This window comes from Falco peregrinus, chromosome Z (genome assembly GCF_023634155.1).
Source record: "Falco peregrinus isolate bFalPer1 chromosome Z, bFalPer1.pri, whole genome shotgun sequence".
Classification (NCBI taxonomy): domain Eukaryota; kingdom Metazoa; phylum Chordata; class Aves; order Falconiformes; family Falconidae; genus Falco; species Falco peregrinus.
This window is the reverse complement of record NC_073739.1, coordinates 5630275-5653199: the sequence shown is the minus strand read 5'-3', so window position 1 is coordinate 5653199 and position 22925 is coordinate 5630275. Positions and strand designations below refer to the sequence as shown.

General features: G+C 36.5%; 1 protein-coding gene and 1 long non-coding RNA gene across 2 annotated transcripts in view; both read right to left on the bottom strand.

The window, feature by feature from the left end:
* The window catches only part of ADGRV1 (adhesion G protein-coupled receptor V1), a 291184-nt gene extending 280240 nt beyond the window's left edge, over positions 1-10944 (bottom strand). Inside the window, exon 1 of the mRNA XM_055791141.1 lies at positions 10853-10944. Within this exon, the coding sequence (XP_055647116.1) occupies positions 10853-10874 (22 nt within the window). The 5' untranslated portion in view covers positions 10875-10944. The remainder of the gene's footprint in view (positions 1-10852) is intronic.
* A 5020-nt stretch (positions 10945-15964) lies between these two features.
* On the bottom strand, positions 15965-20621 carry LOC114012027 (uncharacterized). Its single transcript, XR_003554207.2, has 3 exons — positions 20383-20621; positions 20215-20301; positions 15965-16369 (listed from the first exon to the last, which is right to left on the bottom strand). It is a non-coding gene; the product is annotated as an uncharacterized LOC114012027 (long non-coding RNA).
* Positions 20622-22925: the final 2304 nt, after the last annotated feature.

The window sequence follows — 22925 nt, the reverse complement described above, 5'->3', positions numbered from 1 at the left end:
CAGGTGATGATACTGTGAAAGACACATTTTTAAGAGGCTCTGGCGTGATGAATTAGAAACAGCTGCTATCTTATGCAGAGGCTCATATTGTATAGTGCAGACCAGAACTGAAATCTTGGATGCTGGATGCAGCAGGTTTCTGTCATATGAATCTAAGAAATTTTTGAACAAACCAAGAGAACAAGTTGTGTTCTAAACACCCAAAAGCATTACATCATGGGTCTTTAATGAAATGTGTTCTTTCAGCAACTTTCTTTTAATCTCTTGTCACTATTTTATAATGTTACCTTTTTTAAATTTCTGTACAAAAGATACAAACAATATTTGTGTAATTATATGTATAAATAAAATGTCACTTTACTTAAAATTATATCTGCAAGTGCTGTGCTTAGACAAATCTGGTCAATGATGGCTGGATAAACTGTGCAGAATGCATTGCATTAGTATTTGCATGTCAGTAATATTTAAGCTCAGCCACATTTGCAAAGCACTTGTTTTCATTATTTATGAGTGACAGTAAATGAATATTTAGTCATAAATCATCAGTGAAACAGAAAATGTCATGCATATATTGGAAGTTTTCATTTTTTCATAAAGTGTGTGCCAAATTTGTAATCAGGATACACTTGAGGACCATTACAGATACTGAGTGGTTTTTGTATGCAGTCAGCTTTAATCTTGCACTGAACAGAGAATAAGATAGCCTTCAGACCACTAAAATTAACACAGCTTCAGAAAGACTTCAACACTTTGATGCATCTTACAGTAAATTCTGTGTGGGCAAGGGTTAATTTTATGTTGTGAGGACTTCAAATAAACTGCTTTCAGGCAAGTTACAGAAAAAAATTATCCACAGACATGACATATTAACTAATTATAAGTTGGAAATACAGTCAAGAAAATTATCAGTGTGTCTCAGAATTCCTACAAGCAAAGTGGGATGGCAAAATTAGCCAATTTTAAATACTTGTAATAAAAAATGTTCACTTAGCTTTACTGAACATCACAGAGGGAACAGGCAAGCAATGAAATTAAGTGCAAAAAATCAGGACTAACCATTTTCCCTATTAAAACAATACATTTTACAACCTATTTGAACAGTGTTTTGTTATTTCCAGCAAAAATGTCACACAGTAAAATAATTTTGCTGCAGAATTACACATTTACATAAACTTTTATTACCATGAACAGTCCTTCAAGATACCCATGGCTCTTACTGAGCATGAAATCTGTTACAGACTTTCAGGAGAAATGCTTGATTCCTACTTATCTAATCAGCAATTCTAATGCAGAAAAAGCTGACAGTAGGAATTGAAGACAAAATATATAAACATAAACCCCCTGGGATTTAAAATTATCAGCATTTACAAAGCTGATTATATTAACTTGCAAGATGGTTTGGGTTTTTTTTTATGTTGAACTGCTCTGAAAAATACAGACCTTCAAGCTGGAAAGAGAACAGTTGTCTAACCTTTGTAAACTGTGGGACAATTACACTGTCTGCAGATGCAGGCATCATCCATACTAAACTGAGGAATTCGTTGACCTTTTCGCTTCAGCTGTTACCTTGTCATAGACTTTGCAAATATCTTCCCACGGTACATCCTTCTAGTAAATAATACTGAAAACATGATCCTTAAGGGCAAGATTACAAAGTTTAGAATTACTTGAATTCTATTACTTCTACTAGAGAGCATTCTAAAACTATAGGATTACCCCTGTGGAACAAGAGAGGTTTCACAATCATACCATCAATTATTTAGCTGGTGTGTATTCTTCCTTGTTACATTATTTGTACTAAGATTTACTTTGCACAGCCTGCCAAAAGTAGTTTTTACTCTGTTTATATAAACGCAATCCTGAAAAACATGATTACTTTGAAAATTTATATAATATGGTAAAAATAACATAAATCAAGACTTAGAGAATGCAGAACAAATTTATTCAAATAGCCAAAAAGTATTATAGGTCACAGTATTTTACTTCATTAAATAAGAACTCATTTTGTACACTAAATTCCTACATAAATCTACATGGGAACACAATTTGTTCCTATTAACTGCATTGTATAAAGTTTAGCAGAAACCTTTGCAAGCTCAGGGATTAAAAGATGGCTCTTCCCCATCTCCTTCATCCCAGTATATCACTGGCGAGTTTTTTGTGGGTTTTTTTCCAAATGAAGCTGAAATTCTAGTCCTTGTTCACTGCTAAATTTTGGTAAACTATGCATTTGGTCATCAAACACTCCCCTCTGCTTCAGCTAAGTATTATTGAGTACAGTTTTTGCAATCCAGAATACTCAGTCAGACTGTAAAATAGATTAATGAGTCAAAGTCATTTAAGTGCTTTTGAAACAACAATCAGCAATGGAATATTATATGTCTTCAGAGTATGTAAAAGTCAACGGACCAACTATTCTGTTACTGTGTTCTGACTAAAGCCATTTCAAATATGACTTGTAGTATTGGTGGTAGTTTAAAGCAATGACATACTGAGGCCTAGATGACATTTGTAAGGGGTTTATAATAAAAGTTTCTGGCATAAAACCAAAAGAAAGCACCTCAGAAAAAAACCCCACATTCTTCAATAATATAATTTAAAAAAGGAAATCTAACTCAGAATTCCGAGTCATGATCCCTAACTGACATTTTCCTTTTAGTCTGTGTCTTATGGCGCTTTCTGAAGTGCATCTGTGTTTCTCCCAAAACCACAGAATTTTAGTGTAGAACCCAGCAGACTATATACTGATTGCACACAGTAATTTCCACAGTAATGTCACAAACTATGTGAGGAATACCATTTCAATCTGTTGCTCAGTTGGAGCCAAGAAGAGATAGGCTTATAAAACTGGCATTTCTTGTAACTGATGGATCACCAGGATTAGCTTGCTTTTTCTGCTTAGTTTCTGGAGCAAATTTCAGATGAAAATGTTAAAGTTTATAAAGAATGAGTGATCTTTTCTGTGAACTTCTGTAAAGAATGAGAAATATTTTCTGCACGTTCTTACACTGGCTTCTATGCTTAATAAATCAAAACCCTTAAGAATGAAAAAAGATATTTTCCTGGCTGTTTTCACTAAAGGGTGAAGGAACCTACAGACTAGTGGCACATGGAGAGATCAAGAAAGGAAATGAAAGGGCTGTGAAAGATTCCAAATCTGAAATGAAGTGAGTGTAGAATGCCAGATATGGAACGGAGAATGGCAAGAGAAAGGGGAGTTCACTAACAAAGCAGCAGATGGAATGAGGTCTTAAGTACCCTGTACCTCAAACTTGCCATGGCTGCCCAGGTGAAGAAACAAGCTGGTATGCTGAAGCAGCACCTCTCGCACCCAGCAGCTGCAACTTGATTACCACCCCTCATCTTCACACAACTCATTGTAGATTTCTAAAGTCCGTGGACACAGCACAGCAGAGCAAGTGTAAAGCCTAGTGCACTTTTCACTGCCTGTCCTTCCCTACTCCCCGTGATTACAAATACCCAGCCAAGTAGAACATTCAAAAACTAGCATGCCTAGTAGTTTGCATTGAGTACAGCATTACAGCCATCAATGGTTGCCAGAGAGAAGTCTATTCACAGCAGAGATGTCAGCACCCAGCAGCATCTTTGGCTGAATACAATGGGAGAGAGATACATGTGCTCTTTCATATGTAAAGAGGAGATTCTCTGTAGTACACAGGAACAGCACAGAGCAAGAAGTTTCACAAGGTTGCTGCCCTTGCTGCACCTGTGTAGAAACATTAAAAAACTGCATGTTTTCAGCAGTTTTATTTCAGGCATTCTCAGAACCACTGAAATTTACAACAGTATTGGAGAACAACCCAGGAAAACTGCAGGAATTTTAAAAACTTTGATTTACTAAACTTCTTATTTCTATGTTGTCATGACCCCAAATTAAGAGATAAATACTTTATTTCAGACTAGGGGTTTCTTTGCCTCAAAGTTCACACATATGCAAAGGAGGACACAACAGCTGTGTATGTAAAACCTAGCACTTTGATAGTAGGTGTTACCCAAGTCTGCTCAGTTCGTTGTTCCTTTTTTAGTTTGGGTTTTTTCATTAAGATGTGGGATAAGTAAGTCTCTCATTCCAAGCGAGACTAGAAAAGAGTGTTGCAAAGATACCATTTCAAAACTATGTCCTCCTATATCCTTTTTTTTTGCCTTCAACGTGCTTCAAGGTGGATAAAGCATGAGAATTATAGTAAGCCACTACAAGCACTGCTTTGCTTGCACTCCTGGACTGCACTAATAGTTGCAGCACTTGTGGCAAGAGTCCATCGCACCTATTTCCATGCATGTTATTCAGTGTCACCAGACGTCTTTGCTTCCAGTCTTTCTCTAGTGTTTCCTGTCTTCCACTACACTACAAAGACATTCCAGGTACCTGTCCATCATCCCACATCTTATTAACATTGGAAAGTCCTAGCCAAAGCACAAATGCAGACTACTAGGTGCTGAAAATCCCTTGATGCAGCTTTCATTGTCCTGAAGTTTTTGGGCTCAGCTGCTTACTTAACTACTCGCTACTGTTGCCATGACAGAACAGCACCGCAGTTCAACCTCAGGTGCTAAGATTTATCTGCATTTCAGATTAATGATGCTAACATCAGTCAATGATTCTCCTGACTGTTTGCTTTCTCACAGTTGCAATATTTTTGAAAGATCTTGTTATCTGTGACAGTCTGTGTCACTGGGAATGGTCAATTTAATGTAACCTGAACACCTCCATACGAAAATTCTTGCTCATTCAATTACGTTCCCTTGAAAAAGGCACAACCGTCCAACACAGACATCTCGTCCTAAGGAAGAAAAGATGCTTAAAGCTGCCTGCCACTGTATTTGTATTTACTAGTCAGAAAGGTAAATCTATCATCACAGCCAGGAACCAATACTGAAGGTGGTAAATCTGCAAGCCAAAGCCAAGACAGAGGCCTGATGAGAAATCCAAATAATCTCATCCCATTATTAGAGGTCACTGAGAGGTAAAAAGTGTAATAAACCCAGAGTACCCCTTGTAGTTTTTCTGGCAGCTTCTTTTCACTTTGTCAGAAGAATTTGATTGGATCAAAACTATATCCCTAAATTTTGCTCTAGAGCATGTAATCATCATTGGAGAACCAACTTTTATATCTTAAGCCAGGTAATGCTAAAGGCTTTCTGAGGTAACTGCCTGCTCTGCCTCTTCTAATTCTGATCAGGGAATGAAGGGCAAAGCTCTAAAGCAGTGTTGAATCCACTGCATCTGTTTGCCAGCAGCCAGCAGAGACAACACAAGCCTTTTCTACAAACATCTGCAGTTACCTTATAATTTGCTGGTCAAACGAGAACCCAAACAATAATTTTGTCTAGCTGCAAGATACAGATTATTTTTACCCAGAGTACCTCTGGTGAAATGACTCGGAGTTACTAAGGTTGCTTTACATGTAGAACAGAGATTGGAGTAAACAAACAGCTGAAATCTACTAATTAACAATGTTAAGAAATACACCGTTAGGAATCTGAATTTGCTTTAATTTGTACTAACAAAACAACACTGATTTCAGTTACAGAACTTCTCATTTATCTCATGCAACTGATAAGAATCTGTCCATATATAGTTATAACTATACATTGTAAATAAACAGATATTATTTTGGAATAGTTCCACTTAGCATATAGTATAGGTTTAAGCAAAAGGTAAATCTAGTTTTAAGGTCCACACTGGAAATCCTTTTCCATCTATACAGTTCTAACGAAAAGAGCAGATACCTCTCACCAAAAGAAATTATTTTACAAGGTTTTCCAGAACCAGAGTCTGGCTTTTTACCTAGACATTTTGCTCCAAGTAGAGCTTGAGACACTATATGGACTCTCATCCTCCCTCAAATGGTTGTTTTCGGGTTTTTTTGTGGTGTTTCCACCCCCACCCCCCCAAAAAAAAAAGCAAACAGATTTAAAAAAATAAACAACCAAACAAAACCAAAAGCAAACAACCCAGCCATGAAGATACTTAGCACTCCCAACTCATGCTTATTGCAGAAGTAACCACACGACTGAGCCTGCCACAGGATCAGGCTTTTACACAGATGGAACCAGAAATCCAGCTGAGGAAGGTCTGCAGGCTTCAGTGAGGAACACCAACTAATTCTACTTCAGTAAAGATCTGGAGTTTCACAATAATTTCCATTTGTATCTCTACTTCAGAGGTTTCTCACACGTCCTTGACACTTTTACTTGACATTTTTAGAACTACCGTATCTTCAAATATCTAGTACTTGTCCTGAATGAAGTGCTGTAGCCTGAATGAATAGCATCTATCGGAAAAAGTAATTACGGGCTTTGGCACTATAGTGGTTATTTCTCTCGTACTTAAAACCAAAAACATAACAACCTGTTTTGCAATAGGGCTTCACACATAATAATCTTGCAAGAAAAAAATAAATGTATGGTATGGAACTGTAAATTACAGCCTTATGGTGGGGATTAGATGGCATTATTTCAGGTATACTGACAGAATAATTATTGCTATCCACAGTAGATTCTTAGAAGTTAACACACATGTATGAGCCAAATAGAATTTTAATGTGTTGCCTAATTATGTGGATAATTCTGTCAGTTATTCTTGAGTTCTATGCATTATTAAACATGAAAATTTAAAACTTATATCAAAACAAGCTTCATTTCTGCAATTAAATGTATTCATTTTTATCAGATTGCAGCAAATGTTTGTTTTATTATTTTTATATTATATTATAGTCCCTCCGAAGACTTTTGTAGAAGTAAAAATATATTTGTATAGAGAAGACGGTTAGCATGGGGTCATCACTTTAATCCTTACTGTGAATTAATCTCTTAAATCTGGGCAATCTGTTTTTTAAATAAAACACTTGATAAAGTATTTATGTGGTGAAGAGAACTCCCCAAGCAAAATTTGTTTGGGTTCAGAGACTTCTCACACTACTTTTATCCTGTATTGTGCTTTCCTTGGCTTTCTAAACCTTTTAACCTATGTGACAATTTAATAATCACTATTTAATAATTATAATCATTCCCTTATTAACTGAGTATTTCTTTTCATTCTTCTAAGGCACCCTGTAGTTCAAGACAAGGAAATCTCTTTGTTGATTAGTTATTTAAGACCAGCAACAATAACTATGCTGGAAAGAAAGGTGCTTTGAGAGGATTACACAGAGCTAGTTCTCAACAGCACCAAGCCAAGAGCAGCAAATTACAAACCCAAGTACTTCATTGCATGTAACCAAATTGGCTGGTTGAAATGCTAATTGCCTTTCAGCAGAGCTAAAGGCAGACAGGGGACCCTGTGCTTCAGAGAATGACATGCATTTTTTACCCCACTTCTGTACCATTGTCTTGCTGAGAATTATTCAAAATCTATTCATAAAGGTAGCTCTTTTCCTAACTTTTAAAAATGTGGGAAATTACTAAAGCTCTGACCAATACCTCAGTTCTGTTAGTCTGCCAAACCCATAACAGATGGCTGAATTAAGGCCATGTTAAATCCTTAATGAAGCAAAGCCTGAAACAGTTCAGAGCAGTAACATATTGGACCAGTCCAGGATAAGTGACTGGGGAGAAGGAAGTTTCTTTTGCCATCTGAAAATGAGAATCATAACTGTACCATAACTAATAAATCTATACTAGATACAAAATGAGATAACCAAAAAAAACAACTCTTGGTATATAAAAAATTATTACTATAACACTCTAGAGGAAATTCTGTTCTCAACTGGCTAAAAAATGCACAAACAAAAGCTGTGATGAGCATGGGAGCTATCTTCTCTGTTGTTTAAATTTGCCAGAGGAATTTAACCTGTCAAATAAGCCTGTTTAAATAAGTATAACTTCATCTAAATTGCAACCTTGTTTTGGACTTACAAATTATTTCAGTAAAAGGAATTTAAACAACTTTAACTATTTTTACAGGAAATATGCATAATCCAATCTATGAAACAATGTTTTTCATATTCTAAGCCTATTTTAGAACTCCTGGTTTCCAAATTCTTTCCACAAACAGCCACAAGTTCTCATGTATGGTGTAAATTCAATCTTGAAAATGTGTATTGACGCAAAATATTTTCCAGTTACATTACTCACTCAAAAATTAGGCAAATGAGGCATGTGTGATTCAATATTTTTTTCCAGAGTAAAAATGTTAGAGTGGGTCCACCTGGAATAAGAGAAATGGCCTCTAACACTGATCCTTCCTGTCAATCGTTTTTTTCTAAGAAACAATAATTTAGCTCCCACCAGATAGACATAATTCTTGAATTTCTGGAACTATGACAAATGCCTACAATCGACAGCAATGGTTCTGTAAGTTTTGATTTGATGATGTAGATGTTATATAGCATCAAAAGTCTTCATACACATTGAAAGAATTCAGATATTGTCTATGCTTACTTCTAGTGAGGAAAAGTGTTATATTCACCATTACATACAGCAGTGACTATACCTAAATTGGAGAGTCTTGTAAAGCTGCAAAGGCAAGCACAGTTTCTACAAATTAGTAAAATCAGTCTGTAGGATTACACATGTAAAAATAGTTATGTATGTGATTATATCTGTAGGAGGTGAAGGCCTAATACTCCCTGAGAAATTTCACGTTCTTGGTATTTCTTGCCTACCTACATTTTTGTACTTCTTAGTGAACAACCAAACTGATCCAATACCAAGAACAAACTGGAAGAGGCTGGCCAAGAAAGAAAAAAAAATAATCAGAGATCAGGGTTATCCAGCAATAAAATGCAGCTAAATTGCATCAGATAATCTATCTCAAATAACAGAAGTCAGATATACAACTTATGATTTTGATGATTCCAAAACCACCTGAGGCTAAAAAACTTCAAATGTAGTTGAGATAAATTTTAAATCTCCCTTTCTTTGAAGTGTGATGGAAAGGCATACTTTTCCATCAAGTTTTTCATGAAACATTCTAAAATTTTAATTTTGTTTAGCTTATAGAACACTGTTATATACTGTTAAAAATTCAGTAATTAGTAATCATCTCATGGTTACCATGTTATGTAACAGTATCAAAGGTGATTTGTGGCTCATCAATATTCTTCTCCCAAACTGCCATAAACTGTTTGTATCCCATGACTAAGATCCTTACAGACCTCTGTAGTAGTATTCTTTTTTAGCGCTGTACATTAAAGTTTTATGCTTTCATAGGTTTTCCAATAGTTCAGTTTCAGCCATCATACTCACATGTTAAGTAAAATATGCACGTAAGCTTTTGCAGACTTAAGCACTCTTAATTTTTTTTAAAAGGAATTCCAAAAGTAATTAAAAAACCCTGGAAGAAAGTAAGTTTAAATAACAAAATTTAATGTATATTAGAGGTTTTAGTAACAGATTATGACTTTAGACCTGATTCTGAAAATTTAATTTAAATAAAACTCACAACAATTTCCAAGGAAAGTATTGCACTGTAGGTTTGAATGCATAAGGATCAATCTCATTCACTAGTATCAACTCTTTACAACTCTTCCAGTATTATTTTCAGGTTAAAAGTGCTGACAGCACAAATAAACTGCCCAGCACTAGCTCTCTCAAAAGCAAATATGATTTTCCCCATTAATTTCCATGTGACCAGGAACAGAGCACAATCACAAGCAAATAAGCATGTGCTTTCATTATGGATGTTAATTAGTTCACTTAGCTACAAATTTGGTAAATACCATTGATTTCTTCATGTAAAGCTATTAAAACACAGAAGTGTATTAGAAAGCTAGGAAAGCACAAAACTCTATGTTAGAAATCATTAACAACATAAATACTAGTAATAACAATAAATCAGAAATTAAAAATTGAACACCCTTGAAATATGTTAGCTTTTACATTATCAAATATTTGGCCATTTCAATTCTAATCCTAATATGCCACAATTTATTTGCTCAGGAATCTGGTTCTCCTTTCCACATGAAAACACTGAATACATTTTGTAGTAGAAAGCTTGTTTTAGGCTTAAGGGACAGATAGACTAAATATATCACATTTTACCTTCAGTTATTAAACTGCCCTGGCAGATTCTCAAAGTGTTTAGTATTTAACTGAAAGACTCATTCTAGATGTGTGCAAAGTTTATCAGAAGAAACACTTTTGGCTTCTATGGAATGAATAAATTTTTTTTAAAGTCACATGTTATTTCACATTCGCACTGTAAAGCAATTATAGACTCATTAAAAAACAATGACTGATGTTTGGCAAGCACTCTCGTATACATTTGATCTTAACTTTATCTGGGCTAGCCAGGGTGAATTATGCAATATCTTATACAAAATCAGCATACCACATGCAAGAAGCACAGGCAATATTTCCAATTGTAATCACTTACATGTCATATTTTAATTATTAGCATGTTTTAAAATCCTTATCCAATGATGATTTGAAAAATTCATTCCTACTTTTAATTCCCTCTCCTCTACAATACACAATGCATACGCAGCTCCTCCACTTCTTTTATTTTCACCTAATTTAAACAGTCAAATTAATGTTTTGTGCATTTTTGAGTTAAAAATTGCCAGCTAGGACACTTCAGACTGAGTTTCATCCTGATATGATCCCCTGAGAGTAGGATTTTACATTGGAAAGACTATTGTCTCCACCTGCTCTCTGCAGAGCAGAAAGAGGAGCTGCTGGAACAACAGAAACCTTAGCAGACTCTTAGTATCCAGCAGCCACTCACGGGTGAGCGACACACTCGCTGCCTTGCTGCGGGTTAAACCCTGTCCCTGCTGCAACAGGTGCTGCTGGCAGAACCCTCGAGCTGGACAGTGAACACCTCTGCAGCTGATACAGGATGCTTCCATAGCAACTACCACTTCAAACAGCGAGACAGCAAACCTACCTAGACCCGGGGACATGGACATCCGCGTCTTCTGGACTCAGCCCGCCGCTTGCACGCTCTCTGTCACTCACGCATTATGCATTCCCCTCTCCTACTCCTCCCTCCGCTCCACACACTCTCCTCCCTCTCCTGACTCCTGCTGCCTTCCTACTGCTGTGAAGATAAAAGGGGGTGGGATGGAAAAGGACAAAATTTTTTTCAACCCCAGCAATTGCCCTTGCACTGCTGGAGTTCAGATAGAGTTAGTCCCTCGAGTCTGCCTCAGCAGTTCTTCCACTTAGCTAGGACCACACTGTTTTATTACTGGAGGCAGCAAAACTGGCAGGTTTTATGAGTGGATTATGGCAGATTTCGGATTCAAATCCTCAATTGCACCAAGACATGCAGCTCATCTTAATTCACAGCTATTCAGTGCTCAGCAGGGAGAAACAACTTCCAATGCTAGATCAAGTGTTCTGGACTAAGTAATTTCTATAACTAACATCAAATTCACATTTTATGGTCACCACCATTTCAAACAAATCCTGAGCAACAGCCAGAGATACAAAGACAGAAGGTGGCACTTGTATCTTGCCAGTATTGGCCCATAATCTCCCCAGTGGTAAACAAGTGTCAGAATTCCTACTTATCCAATAAATGTTGATGCATCTAAGCACCAAGATGTAGAAAATACTGAATTTTGAGAGAATTTCACTTGGTCCCATTTACACAGGCTTCACTGTATCTCCAGAACCTGTGAGATGGCTACTAGATCTTAAAAAGTGGAAATGCTATTGCAGAAGCAGCAGTAGCACAATACCATGTGGCTGAATCCCATAAGATCCATTAACACTCCCTGCCACTCTCATACAAACTGAAACCATTCTATCAAATTTTTAAAAAGCATCGACTCCAACTCCAGGGAAATTGAACTGCCAATACATTCCTAGTCTACAAAGTACACAACCACATGCCAGGTACTTTGAGTTTGCTGGATCCTGTCTTTTTTTTTTTTTTTTTTTTTTTGGTCCCAAACCCTCACACTGTTCTGTCAAAACAGTACTCCTAAGCAGCTCAAAAATATCATGCCTCTGACACAACTTCATGCAAAAGTAATGTAACAAGCAACTTCCATCTAACATGACACCTGACAGGCACATTTTTTAAACTCCTGCATTGCTTATTAGTATTGAATACACAGAATCTATTGTAAATGGCTATTTTAATACGGATTAACACTTAAGTATTTAGAAACAACTCCAAATATAACTCTAGCCATTTTAGATATTAATACTCCCAGCTTTATTTCACAGACAGCACATTCACAGAAAGGGTGGAGGGAAATGTTCAGCACAAAATAGAATCCTGCCCCAAATGAAAGCAAAATGATTTTTACTTTTGCTATAATTTACTGAGAAGTCATGCATTTCAAATGAGTTTCCTTTGCTTTGTTTTTAAATTATTTGGAACATATGGAAAAAGCAATCACAGAGACTGCTTGATAGAAGTCACAGAGAGGAAGCATTGATTCTGCTAAGGCTAATACAGTCTTTGCATATAGAAGGAAGGAATACGGTGCAGAAGCATTAGGGCAAAAAAAAAAAGACAGGATTTAGAAGACTATGCCTTGAGAAGGCATTAGCCTGGACACCGCACCAATACTGTGTTGCATTACAGAGATGACAATTCAGGAATAATGTAAACAAACAGGAAAAGGCAAAGATGCTAGAGAATTATGAAAGGTTTAAAAAATTACTTAGTAAAAGACTCAAAGACTTGAAGAAGTATTCTACTTCTAAAAGTACAAGCAGCATTTCAAAACTAGAAAGCATTCCACCTAACTGCAGCCTCCAGTCTAACCTCATCACACAGTAGGATGGGATGAACTACCTCTAAGAAGTGGTTTTTTCTCCTCTCTGACTCAATGGGGAGTCCAAATGACTATCTTAGACTACCGCCTATCTTTTGGATAATGGCATTAGGTAATGTCAGGTAAGATCAGTCTCTGGATTTACTCTGTATACAGCTACAGAGAAAAGAAATGTTGGTAAGTAAAAATCTGCAGTATACCAGATAAAGGTATAGATGACCTAATATGCAGACACAAAAGTGCACATCAATAATCACATCATAATCAGATTCTACTCCAGATCCTAAGAGTGAAAGAAATAATCCACTGGAATGACTCACCAAACATTATAATAAAATATTTCTCTTTTTCAAAAACACAGGTGTGCTTTTTTCTTCCAAAAAGCCATGCTGTGCACTTAAAAAGAATTCAAGTAGATGTGTACAATAATCTGTATTATTATCTACATTTTTGATCAAGACTTTATTATGCATTATTCCCATGCACCAGCTCCAGTTTTTCTGTACTGAAAAGAGAGCAAGAAGCAGTCCTTCAAAGGCCCACACTATTACCTGCTGAATTTTACATTAGACAGAACATATTTTATGAGCGTGACAGATAAGTAATATGTTTTTCAACACCATACGGTTACTATTTTTCTGTCTCAGCCTCACAATCTAGATCCTGTATTGGTTTTCCTCTCTGGATCAACAGACGGAAAGGGTACTTGAGGTATAAAATTCTTCTTATCACTTACTCCATAATGTTGTTTCAGCTTAGATAAAATACTTCCTGTTATCCTTTCGTCATCCAGTTTCTGTGGGAGGTCTGGCTCCCACCAACAGCTATCAAGCTGCTCAGTATCAGAGGGCTGCCTTAGTCATCAGTTCTCAGTTAAGCAGACCTGAGCACATTAAATGTTGCTAATTACTGTGCTAGAAAACACAGGAAAAGTCAGAACTCAGACTTGGGCTCACAGATTCACATGGCTGTCTTCATGGTGTCTTTCCACAAAACTACATTCAGATCCAAAATGAGTGTAGCTTTTGCTGCTCTCTCCCACTCAACATGCGGTATTCCATCTTTTCTCCCAACCCCTGAGGATTTCTCAATTCCTTTTTTTTTCATTATCATCATACCACTCTAAAGTCCTGTGTTTCCCTTTGTTACAGATGAGGATGAGACAGAGCTCCCATGGGATTTTTGTCAATGGTGGCCTTCAGCTGGCTGGAAGGTTGTTGGTAATTGACATGGGACACTCCATACATACTTTTAACAACTCAGCATGTTGCCCACACAGCACTCTCACCCCTTGCAAAAATCAGGGATAAACAATCAGGCCTGGTACTGACCTACAATAGATCTGGCATTGCACAGAACTATGCCTCCAGGTCAGCCTTCACTTCTCTTTTCAACCAAAGCAGTAAATAAGGTGTACTAAGTATACCCCTCAGTTCTTTCTTTGTTTGGATTTCCTTTGTTTTGGATTCATTAAAACTGCAAGTTAAAAATGGCTCTGCTGCAAGTAAACCAATATTGAAAGCAGCAGCAATAGAATCAATGGCCTCTGGTTTGTTTGTTTGTTTTGAAATCTTGCCTTTTCCTTTTGTTGGCATCATCTGAAAGGAAAGACCAGGGAAGAGGGAGTCAGAAGAAGAACAAATCCCTGAGAAAGAAAGCAGGACTTAAAGGAGCAAGAAAAAAAAAATCCAAGGGGCATCAGAAGGGAGTATTTTCTCTTCTTATTTACATTTTTGTTTCTGTTAAGGAAGATTGCTCTGTTGTATGACGGCCTCATGATTTTTCAATCACAGGTACTGCAATCTTAATCTACTAATATTAGAAAACAAAAATAAATGTTGATCATAAAATTTTCTTAACACTCATAAATGCTTTTCACATGTGGCATCCAAGCTTCAAAACTGTGGGCTAATCACTTATTCCAAGCATCAAACAAGGAGATTCTGAGAATTTTTAAATTTTGGTCTTGCACAGATGTCCACATTGCCTTATCAGTCAACTTTTCCGGTACTTCAGCTGAAGCAGATTGAACTACTCAGAATGAGGAATATTACACACATAGATAGCTCTTTCATAGACCAACCCTTAATCAAAATACACACAAGTAAACTTTACTTCTTTCCTATTTATCAGTGAATCACTTCCAATATGACATAACACTTCAGAAACAAGTAACTTCCATCAGGCTATGTCCTGATTAGTTCTAGTGTATGAGCAGAATACTGAGGCTGCTCTTGCTCCTCTCTTCACAGAATAATTGACAAGATACAGCTGATTTTCTTGCAAGAAATTCACTTGGATTTGGTGGCTTTTGGATTCTCTTCCAACAATGATCGATGGTGGTGACTGTTTCTGCAAGACAGACCGTTTTTAAGAACATTACAAACCACCACAAGCACTTATAGAGGTGTGTTCATCACCTCAGAGCCTGACTAGCCTGTATTACTAGGCTTCTGACCACCATCCGATAGCAGCTTATCATCAAGTTTGTGTCGTCTGTTCTTCAAAATGTGAAATGAGATTTCTGACCATTTTCCTGTTGCCATATAGCTGCACTCTCTGGAGACTTCTGTTCAGCTACCCCATGCTGAAGAAATGCACAACCACTGTCAGGTGTCACACCATGCCTCTTCAGTAGTACCAGGCATCTGCACTACTCTCTTTCCTGAACTGCTCACACCCTTCTGGATGGGCTGGGAATGTTTCAATATTAAAATTTTGAATTTACTGCATAGCTTCCTGATGAATAAACAAACACATGCAAGAAGGAGCACAAAGCAGACAAACAGGACTAATAATCTGAGAACACTGAATGATGGAATTTGAGTATTATGCTTTTGACCCAGTGGTTTAAGCCAGACTGACTGATGTGCATATGTATGTAGATAAATTCAGGTTTTGATCCTCTATTTTTCAGAGATGTTTAGGATTTAAGAAACTGCAAAATTAGAACTTCCAAGCATATTGTGCTCTTTTTCAATGGAAAAAACATTAATTTGCATATGCTTCCTGTGATCAGCTTGGCAAAGGTTAACCTCTAATTATGGTAGAGCTCCTTATTTGTACACTGATAAAGTATGCTGGTGTTAATATTTAAAAAGAGCTTTTAAAAGAAATAAATGAAGTATTCCTATTATCAGGAAAAAAGTAAATGTTCCCTAGTATCTGCTTGTGAAAGGCTGCTATATTTTAACACACATTACAGCAGAAATGCTATTCATATAATCATAAACTTTTTATTACTGAACTTAGCTACACATTTGAGAAGATTCACAAAACGAGATGACTTTTAGACAACGTTAATATGTTCAAGTGTCAAAAATTAAACAAATTAATGAGAAAATAACTTGTTTCAACTTAGGCATCTCAGATTTGGTTGATCAAGCTCTAGTGTGCAACTATGACAAAATTTCTGTCATTTTATGTCATTATAATGACACAAAAAGAATGCCACCTCTGAAGAGACGGTTTGGCCTTACAGTGTTCAGTGGCCTCTTTCAAACCACAGTGGATTCTTACTGCCTTGTAGGTCACATGGAGAAACAGCAAGATGAGATGTTGGCAAGAATTGTCTGCCTGATCCTCTTACGCAGTTATTGTTGCTAAATAAAGTTGCAGTCTTGTTTCTTTCAATCAGGTCTGTCCAGCTCTTCATTGGTGGTATGACACTGGCAACATAGATAGCATGCAGCAAATCAGAAGCCTTCTCACAAAACATCCATCAAAACACACACCTTCAGAGCATGTCAAGCACTAGATACTGTAAATTCAAAAAGAATTCTTACCCAAAAGAGCATTTTTCTGAAGGTAATATAAAATATAAAGATTAAGAACTCTCCCTTACATCTAGATTGCTCTCAATTTCAAAGTCCTCAAGGAGTATTTCAGGCTAATAAAGACAAAAGCAAAAGGGTTCCAGCTGCTGCATACAACTTCATCTGCCTTCCCAATTCACAGATAGGGATTTTGTTTTCTTCCTTTCGAATGAGGAGAAAAACTACTTGGAAACACAAGTAACTTATGTTTTCCACCTGAAGAGTTGACTCTTTTCTGGAATTCTTGAAGTGAAGCATTGAAGCGTTTATTCATTTGTTGCTTACTTTTCCCCCTGAGACCAGAGTTATTACTTGAGTAATTGCAAAATTAAGTACCCACAATAAATGTAAGCTTCCAATGGAAAGCTGTAAGGCCAGAATTTCTGTCTCAGATGTAACTATCCTCCATGTTTATCAATTTATTGTCCTGGATGTAGAGAATCCTGGTATCCATCCTTGATGTAGAATTGCGTCTACCAAGGGGCACTGGGAACATCTCAGCATTCTGATGATGAGACAGTGGTCCTGGGGACTGTCAAGCATGTAGAGGAAAAAGAACCTGACAGCTGCTAATGCAGAGAATAACACACACTCTTCTCAGAGTTGGTCTGCAAGGGAAAAAGATGCAGCTACTTCCAATACATCTGCTTTCAGTTTCATTTACATTTTGTCCTGAACAAAATCTAAGGCCTTCAGAATTTCCTTCTCTTAATGTAATGCTTGCTCTGCAACAGTTTTAAGCTAATGAAATAACTGTAAACCATTATTTTTCATTATCTTTTTTAAATGTGATGTCTATGAAGTTACGTGTTTATTGTCTCCCTCTTCCCTGTGACACCTGAAACTTGAGCACATTATATGCAAAATCAAACTACTTGATTATGTTATACTGCAAAGCACTCTAAAACACCTGCACATAAAAGTTCTACACATGATTTGTTATTCATTATCTAGGTATTGCAGAAGGCCACATTAATGCAGTAACGTCACTTGCTATAAAAATATTCCTAGAAAAACATAACCCACATAACACTACCATGAAACACACTTTCACACAGCCTTCTTAAATTTATGACATTGCAAATCAAAAGCAAGAGGTGGTTCAGGCAAGAAATAAAAATGTTCCATGAGCAAGTGATATACGAAGGAGAAAGCACTGAAATGCATCTTTAGGGTATACAGTTTAAATCATTAAACCCCATATTGTTTAAAATGTGTGTAAGATCAGCTAACTTCATTTTTTAAAGCTGTTTCCAGTTTATGCCCACCATGTGTGGTGCTTCCCTGTGGTTTGTTATTTTACTTCAATGGCAAAGGGAGGAAACCAACAAAGCTCAGTAACCATACTGCATAGCACAATGTAACCATGGAAGCATTTGTCCACTTGTCAGAGACTCTCCAGAACGATTCAGCCATTCATTTCATTGAATCAATATTGAAGCTTTTAAGATTTATTACTTGAGGGTGGAAGAAAACTAATAAAACAAATTCCTTGTTGCCTCCCACATCTTGTCACAGTAGGCATATTAATAGCTTGTAAACACTTTACTGGTGTCGTGTGGGTTATGTTACTGTCCCTACTTATGGAGGGATTACTCATAATGTATTTGCATTAACATGCCTGATACTCACTGAAAGAACTTAAAGGTTTCTGACACATTCTGCTGTATAGAAGCTGAATCAAATAGAAAGACAAAAGTTCTAAGAAAATAGGGGTGGAGGGAATCTGTTTTAAAATTCATGAAAATGCTCCCATCAGAGAGTTTCTATGTCTACTAGATCACTCTCTTATTTATGTCATAAACTGAACATTTGCAATCAGACCTTAAATGCTAAAAAAAGTTGAATGGGATGATTTATTTTACAAGTACTTTCATATTTGATAAAATATGCTATAATTATCTAAAAATTACAAAGATAAAGGCAAAACTGAAACGAGCGTGTTTTGTACAAAAAAACCCCATTTCTTAAGCTATATACTGATAAATATTCTAGATTGCAAATAGCTATAGTACATGGTGAATATTTCTTTCTTTTAAAATCAGCTTTATATTGAAAAATTGAAAGCAAAAATAGCAAGATGCTTACAATTACAGTACCATTCCTAATATCAGGAGCAGAGAGTGTTAATTCAACACTTTCATTTACACTTGCATGCCATTACAGATGAAAATTGAAGGCATCTTAAATACACAGTTCAAATACTTATCAATATAGTAGGCTGTGAATGCCACACCTGCTCACATATTAAAGCTTTTCAAGACTCTGAATCAGATCTTTTACCATGACAGCCTCCTTGCTCCTGCTTCCACTCCCTTCTGCTATTCCTCTCTCCCTTTTGTGAAAGCTGTTCGGCATACCCCACTATTCCAGCTGTAAGGAGCTTAAAACAAAGGATGAAAGTAATACTAGGATATTCCAGACAACACCATCGCTTGCCTATAGGCCTCTCTTCATGTGGGAAGAACAGTAGAAGGGTAGAAGAAGAGGCTGCAGAGCTGACATGATTGCATGTGTGTATCGGGGCCAGCATAAGGGCACTTTCCCACTCAGTGGAATGACATCAAAGGACTCTTTGCCAGTGAAAGCTTTTGTCAGTTTTAGCTATAGGTAGCAACATACCAATACAAAATACACCTGCAGTAAAAACTCGCATGCTGGTGGGCTTGTAAGGGTGAATTACTGGTACCAAGGAGGCCAAAGAAAGCTTCTGCCTTGGCTGAAATCCCAATACTTAAAAAACACCATATAACATCCAGCTCCTTCTTGTGGTAGGGAAACTATCAAAATCCCTAAGCTTTTTATTTCCAAAATTAAGAAGAGCTTACGAGAGTGGCAAAAAGCCAGTATTCTACAATTAAGAAAAAAAACTGAATAAACATGCATCTTGGTGCAATAGCATAGTAAAAATTCAGTCAGAAACAAAATAAAAAATAAATCAGTATACAGATTATAGAAAAGGGAGAGAGCAGCCATTTTAAATCACACTGCATAAAACATAGAAGATTAAAGACATAAGGGAAAACCACTGGGCTGGCAAGACAATGACAAGTTTAATAACCATATTTTAAATGCCCGTAATAATCAATTCCAAAGATACAAAAGGAAGTTTAGATATATAAATACAGCTTGACAGCAAACCCAGCCAAAACAATGTAAAGGCTGATGAGGGATTTCACTTATAAAGAGGTAAAAGAAATGAATGGAATAAATATGTGATCTTATACAAACAGTGCAATTTTGTTTAATTCTGAAAGATTATAAATTTGAATGACAGTAATTCTGCCGGTGTAACAGAACTGAATAGCTGGAGGACTTACTTTTAAATCACATTACCATATGGTAAAGACATAGTACAATGCCAGTAAGCAGTGCAATGCTGTAAAATGGATTAAAAACTAGTGGGTATAGCTCAAGCAGCATTCTCCAGTAAGAGATCATGAACAAAATATAAATTTCATTATAAGGAAATGAAAATATTTCTATCATGTAGTTCAACAAGGGTTACAAATAGATCTGCTGCTCCTCAACACTCTTTCCTCATAAATACAAAAATCACAGCAAGATGCTTGTGATATCAATATTAGCAGAAAGGAAATGAGAGTATTATGGTGATGGCTCACCTGTTAACCTGCTTCCATTAGAACAAGTCATTTTTAGTTAAGCACTGCTGAACAAAGCAAAAATACAGGTTATACCTTACAAATGATCTTGTGGATCATTTTCATCTGAAGCTGTAGCAAGAGAAGCAGCTCACTGTTAAAGTGTCCAGTGTGATGCTATGCCTGGGAAAAAAAACCAGTGCGATCTTCAGATACATCAACACTAAGTTAGTGACAAGTAGCGGTGATGGGGGAATCATTTACCTTTGTATGTAGCACTAATGGGGTGGGTATTTGAAATCCCATAAAGGTCTGGTGTCCACATTTTAAACACAATGCTGAAACCCACAGAGGATGCAAACAAATCAAATTTCCAAAACCTGAGAGCTAGAGAAAGCAGAAAGGAAAAGTTAAGAACACTGAATGCTTAATTCATCTAAAAAAAAATGAGTGAAAGACTTGATTACTTGAGTGCTAAAATTCCCTCAGAGAAAGAAAAAAAAAAAAAAAAGCGCACTGAAAGCATTCTTTAACTTACTCAGGAAAAACATACCAAAAAATAACAGCCATTCCTGGACTTAATTACATATTCATCCAGCTAAAATTGGACAACATGTATAACAATCTTTAAAAAAGAACTTCAGCTATCACACGACAGAAACTCTTATTCATCAATACAAGTATATGAATAGGAATTCAGACTCTTACAGCAAAATCCATCTGTGAATAACTTGAAATAAATTTTCAAGAGCCTATACTCCTTTTTTGCATACTGTCTTTACCATAACTGAATGGTTTCACTGGTAGATTTTCTTATTCTGAGGATACCTCAGCTGAGCAAAGTAAAACATAAATCAAAAGCAAATACAAAGATCTTTACAGATTTTTTGAAAACTAATCACCAAACAATCAATGCACTCTACTGGCTGTGTTATGGAAGATACACAGCATATTTCTACTATGAATACATAATAAATTTAAATAAAATTTAAAAGTAACCAATTCATGTTGAGTAGCCAAAGGTAAGCAGCAAATACCTGAAATATGAAATCAGGAAATAAGAGTCTCAATCCAAAGATAAATTTTCATTCACTCTCATTAAAAACATAACAATACTAAACTAAACAATTAAATTTCATAGTCCTTTTAAACCCATTTTAGAGTGAAATTGTTGGAACCTTGCCAACTAAAAAGGATTTATTGCTAGTTTTGAGGCTTAAGGTCCAGATTATAATATTTACAGTTAAATGTATACACGCAAATATTTCCCCTGGAGAACAGACTACTCCGCAAGTGTCTGCATATTTAGCATTATCTGCCTCCTGCATACTTTTATAGTTTATAAATAGCCCCTCTTACTGCCTCTTAACACATCTTCAAGTCAAACACTGCTCTTAATAACTTCACACTTTGTTTGGATTCTATTGGAGCTGCAGATCTACCTTGACACTACGGTTTCCTACAATTTTAGCACCATTCCCAAGTACTAAGCAGGGAAGCAGAGAAAGACAAAGGCTTTATATTTATTTCTGTGTGAATCTTTTAGTAAGTCATAGCTTACCATGTCAATCAAGCAATTAAAACATACATTTAGATATTTGGTACTAGCTATCTAAATGTAAATCTAGCGCTGTGGTCCATAACCACAGAATGACTTAAAGGCTTACAGAAACAGTGGTGTCACATGACATGTGTGCAACTTCCAGACAGAAAGAATATACGTATTTATCTATTTAGTTAGTTAAAAATTACTATTAACAAGTTATATCAGCCCTCCAACATCTCCTTTACAGTTACTTTCTATTAATTCCTTAAGATCTTTTTAATATTCCTGTGTGTATACCTAACTTCCTAGCTCTGATCAAGCCACACTAGATAGAACATGACCAAGGGGAATGGGGTAGAGATCCCTGCTCTTGGAATGCTGTGGAGTGATTAACACTGACCCTCTTGCTCATTGAGAATGCACTATTAGGATATGCAAAGTAACTTACATGGGGATGGAGAAAGGCTGTGTTCCTATTAGCATTCATGGGAGCTATGCAGCTCCAGTCTTGTTCATCAAGTTTGGAATATACCCTTTTGTTATTGATGGGAAAATGTCACTAGTTACAAATGGTTACACACAGGGGTGTAGCAGGGTCAAAGCAAACTCCAATACTTTCTTTTCCCCCTCTGAGGCAGAGTGCTGCTTCAGCAGTTCTTTTTTGACCTGATGGTACACCTCTTTAGATAAAAGAAATGTTGAAATTCCCTACCCTGACCTTTTCTGCAGCCTCACCACCCAAAGATTAAAGAAAACCTCCAAAAGAGTATGTCATTAGTGGTGTATGATGGGACAATCATCAGACACTGCTGCAGGCATCACTGCGTATGAAGTCTGCCTCCAAACTCCTCTCCAGGTCCACCCACAGCTCTGATGGGTCTCATAAAAGTCTTTCAACAGCATGAATAGGGTCTGAGTCATCCGTTTCCCAGCCACAGACAACTACAGTTGCTTCACTTCTATTCCTGAAAGCTCCCTTAAAAAAACAAAACAAAACTGGTCGGTGCTGCAGATATCCTTTGCCAGATGTGGCATGACACCTCTTAACAGATGGAATTCTCATTCACTAAGTTGTAATTACTTTTTGCCAACTTGAGATCCCACAAAAAACTTAGGGTTTATGGGAAATTAATTCAGTCACCTACAACATTGCTCTTGCTGGAAATACAGTTGGTGAAAGATTCAATCTACTTGCATTTTGCCATCCCCAGAAATACACAGAAACATTCTGGGACCTCTAAAAATATGTTCACACATTTGT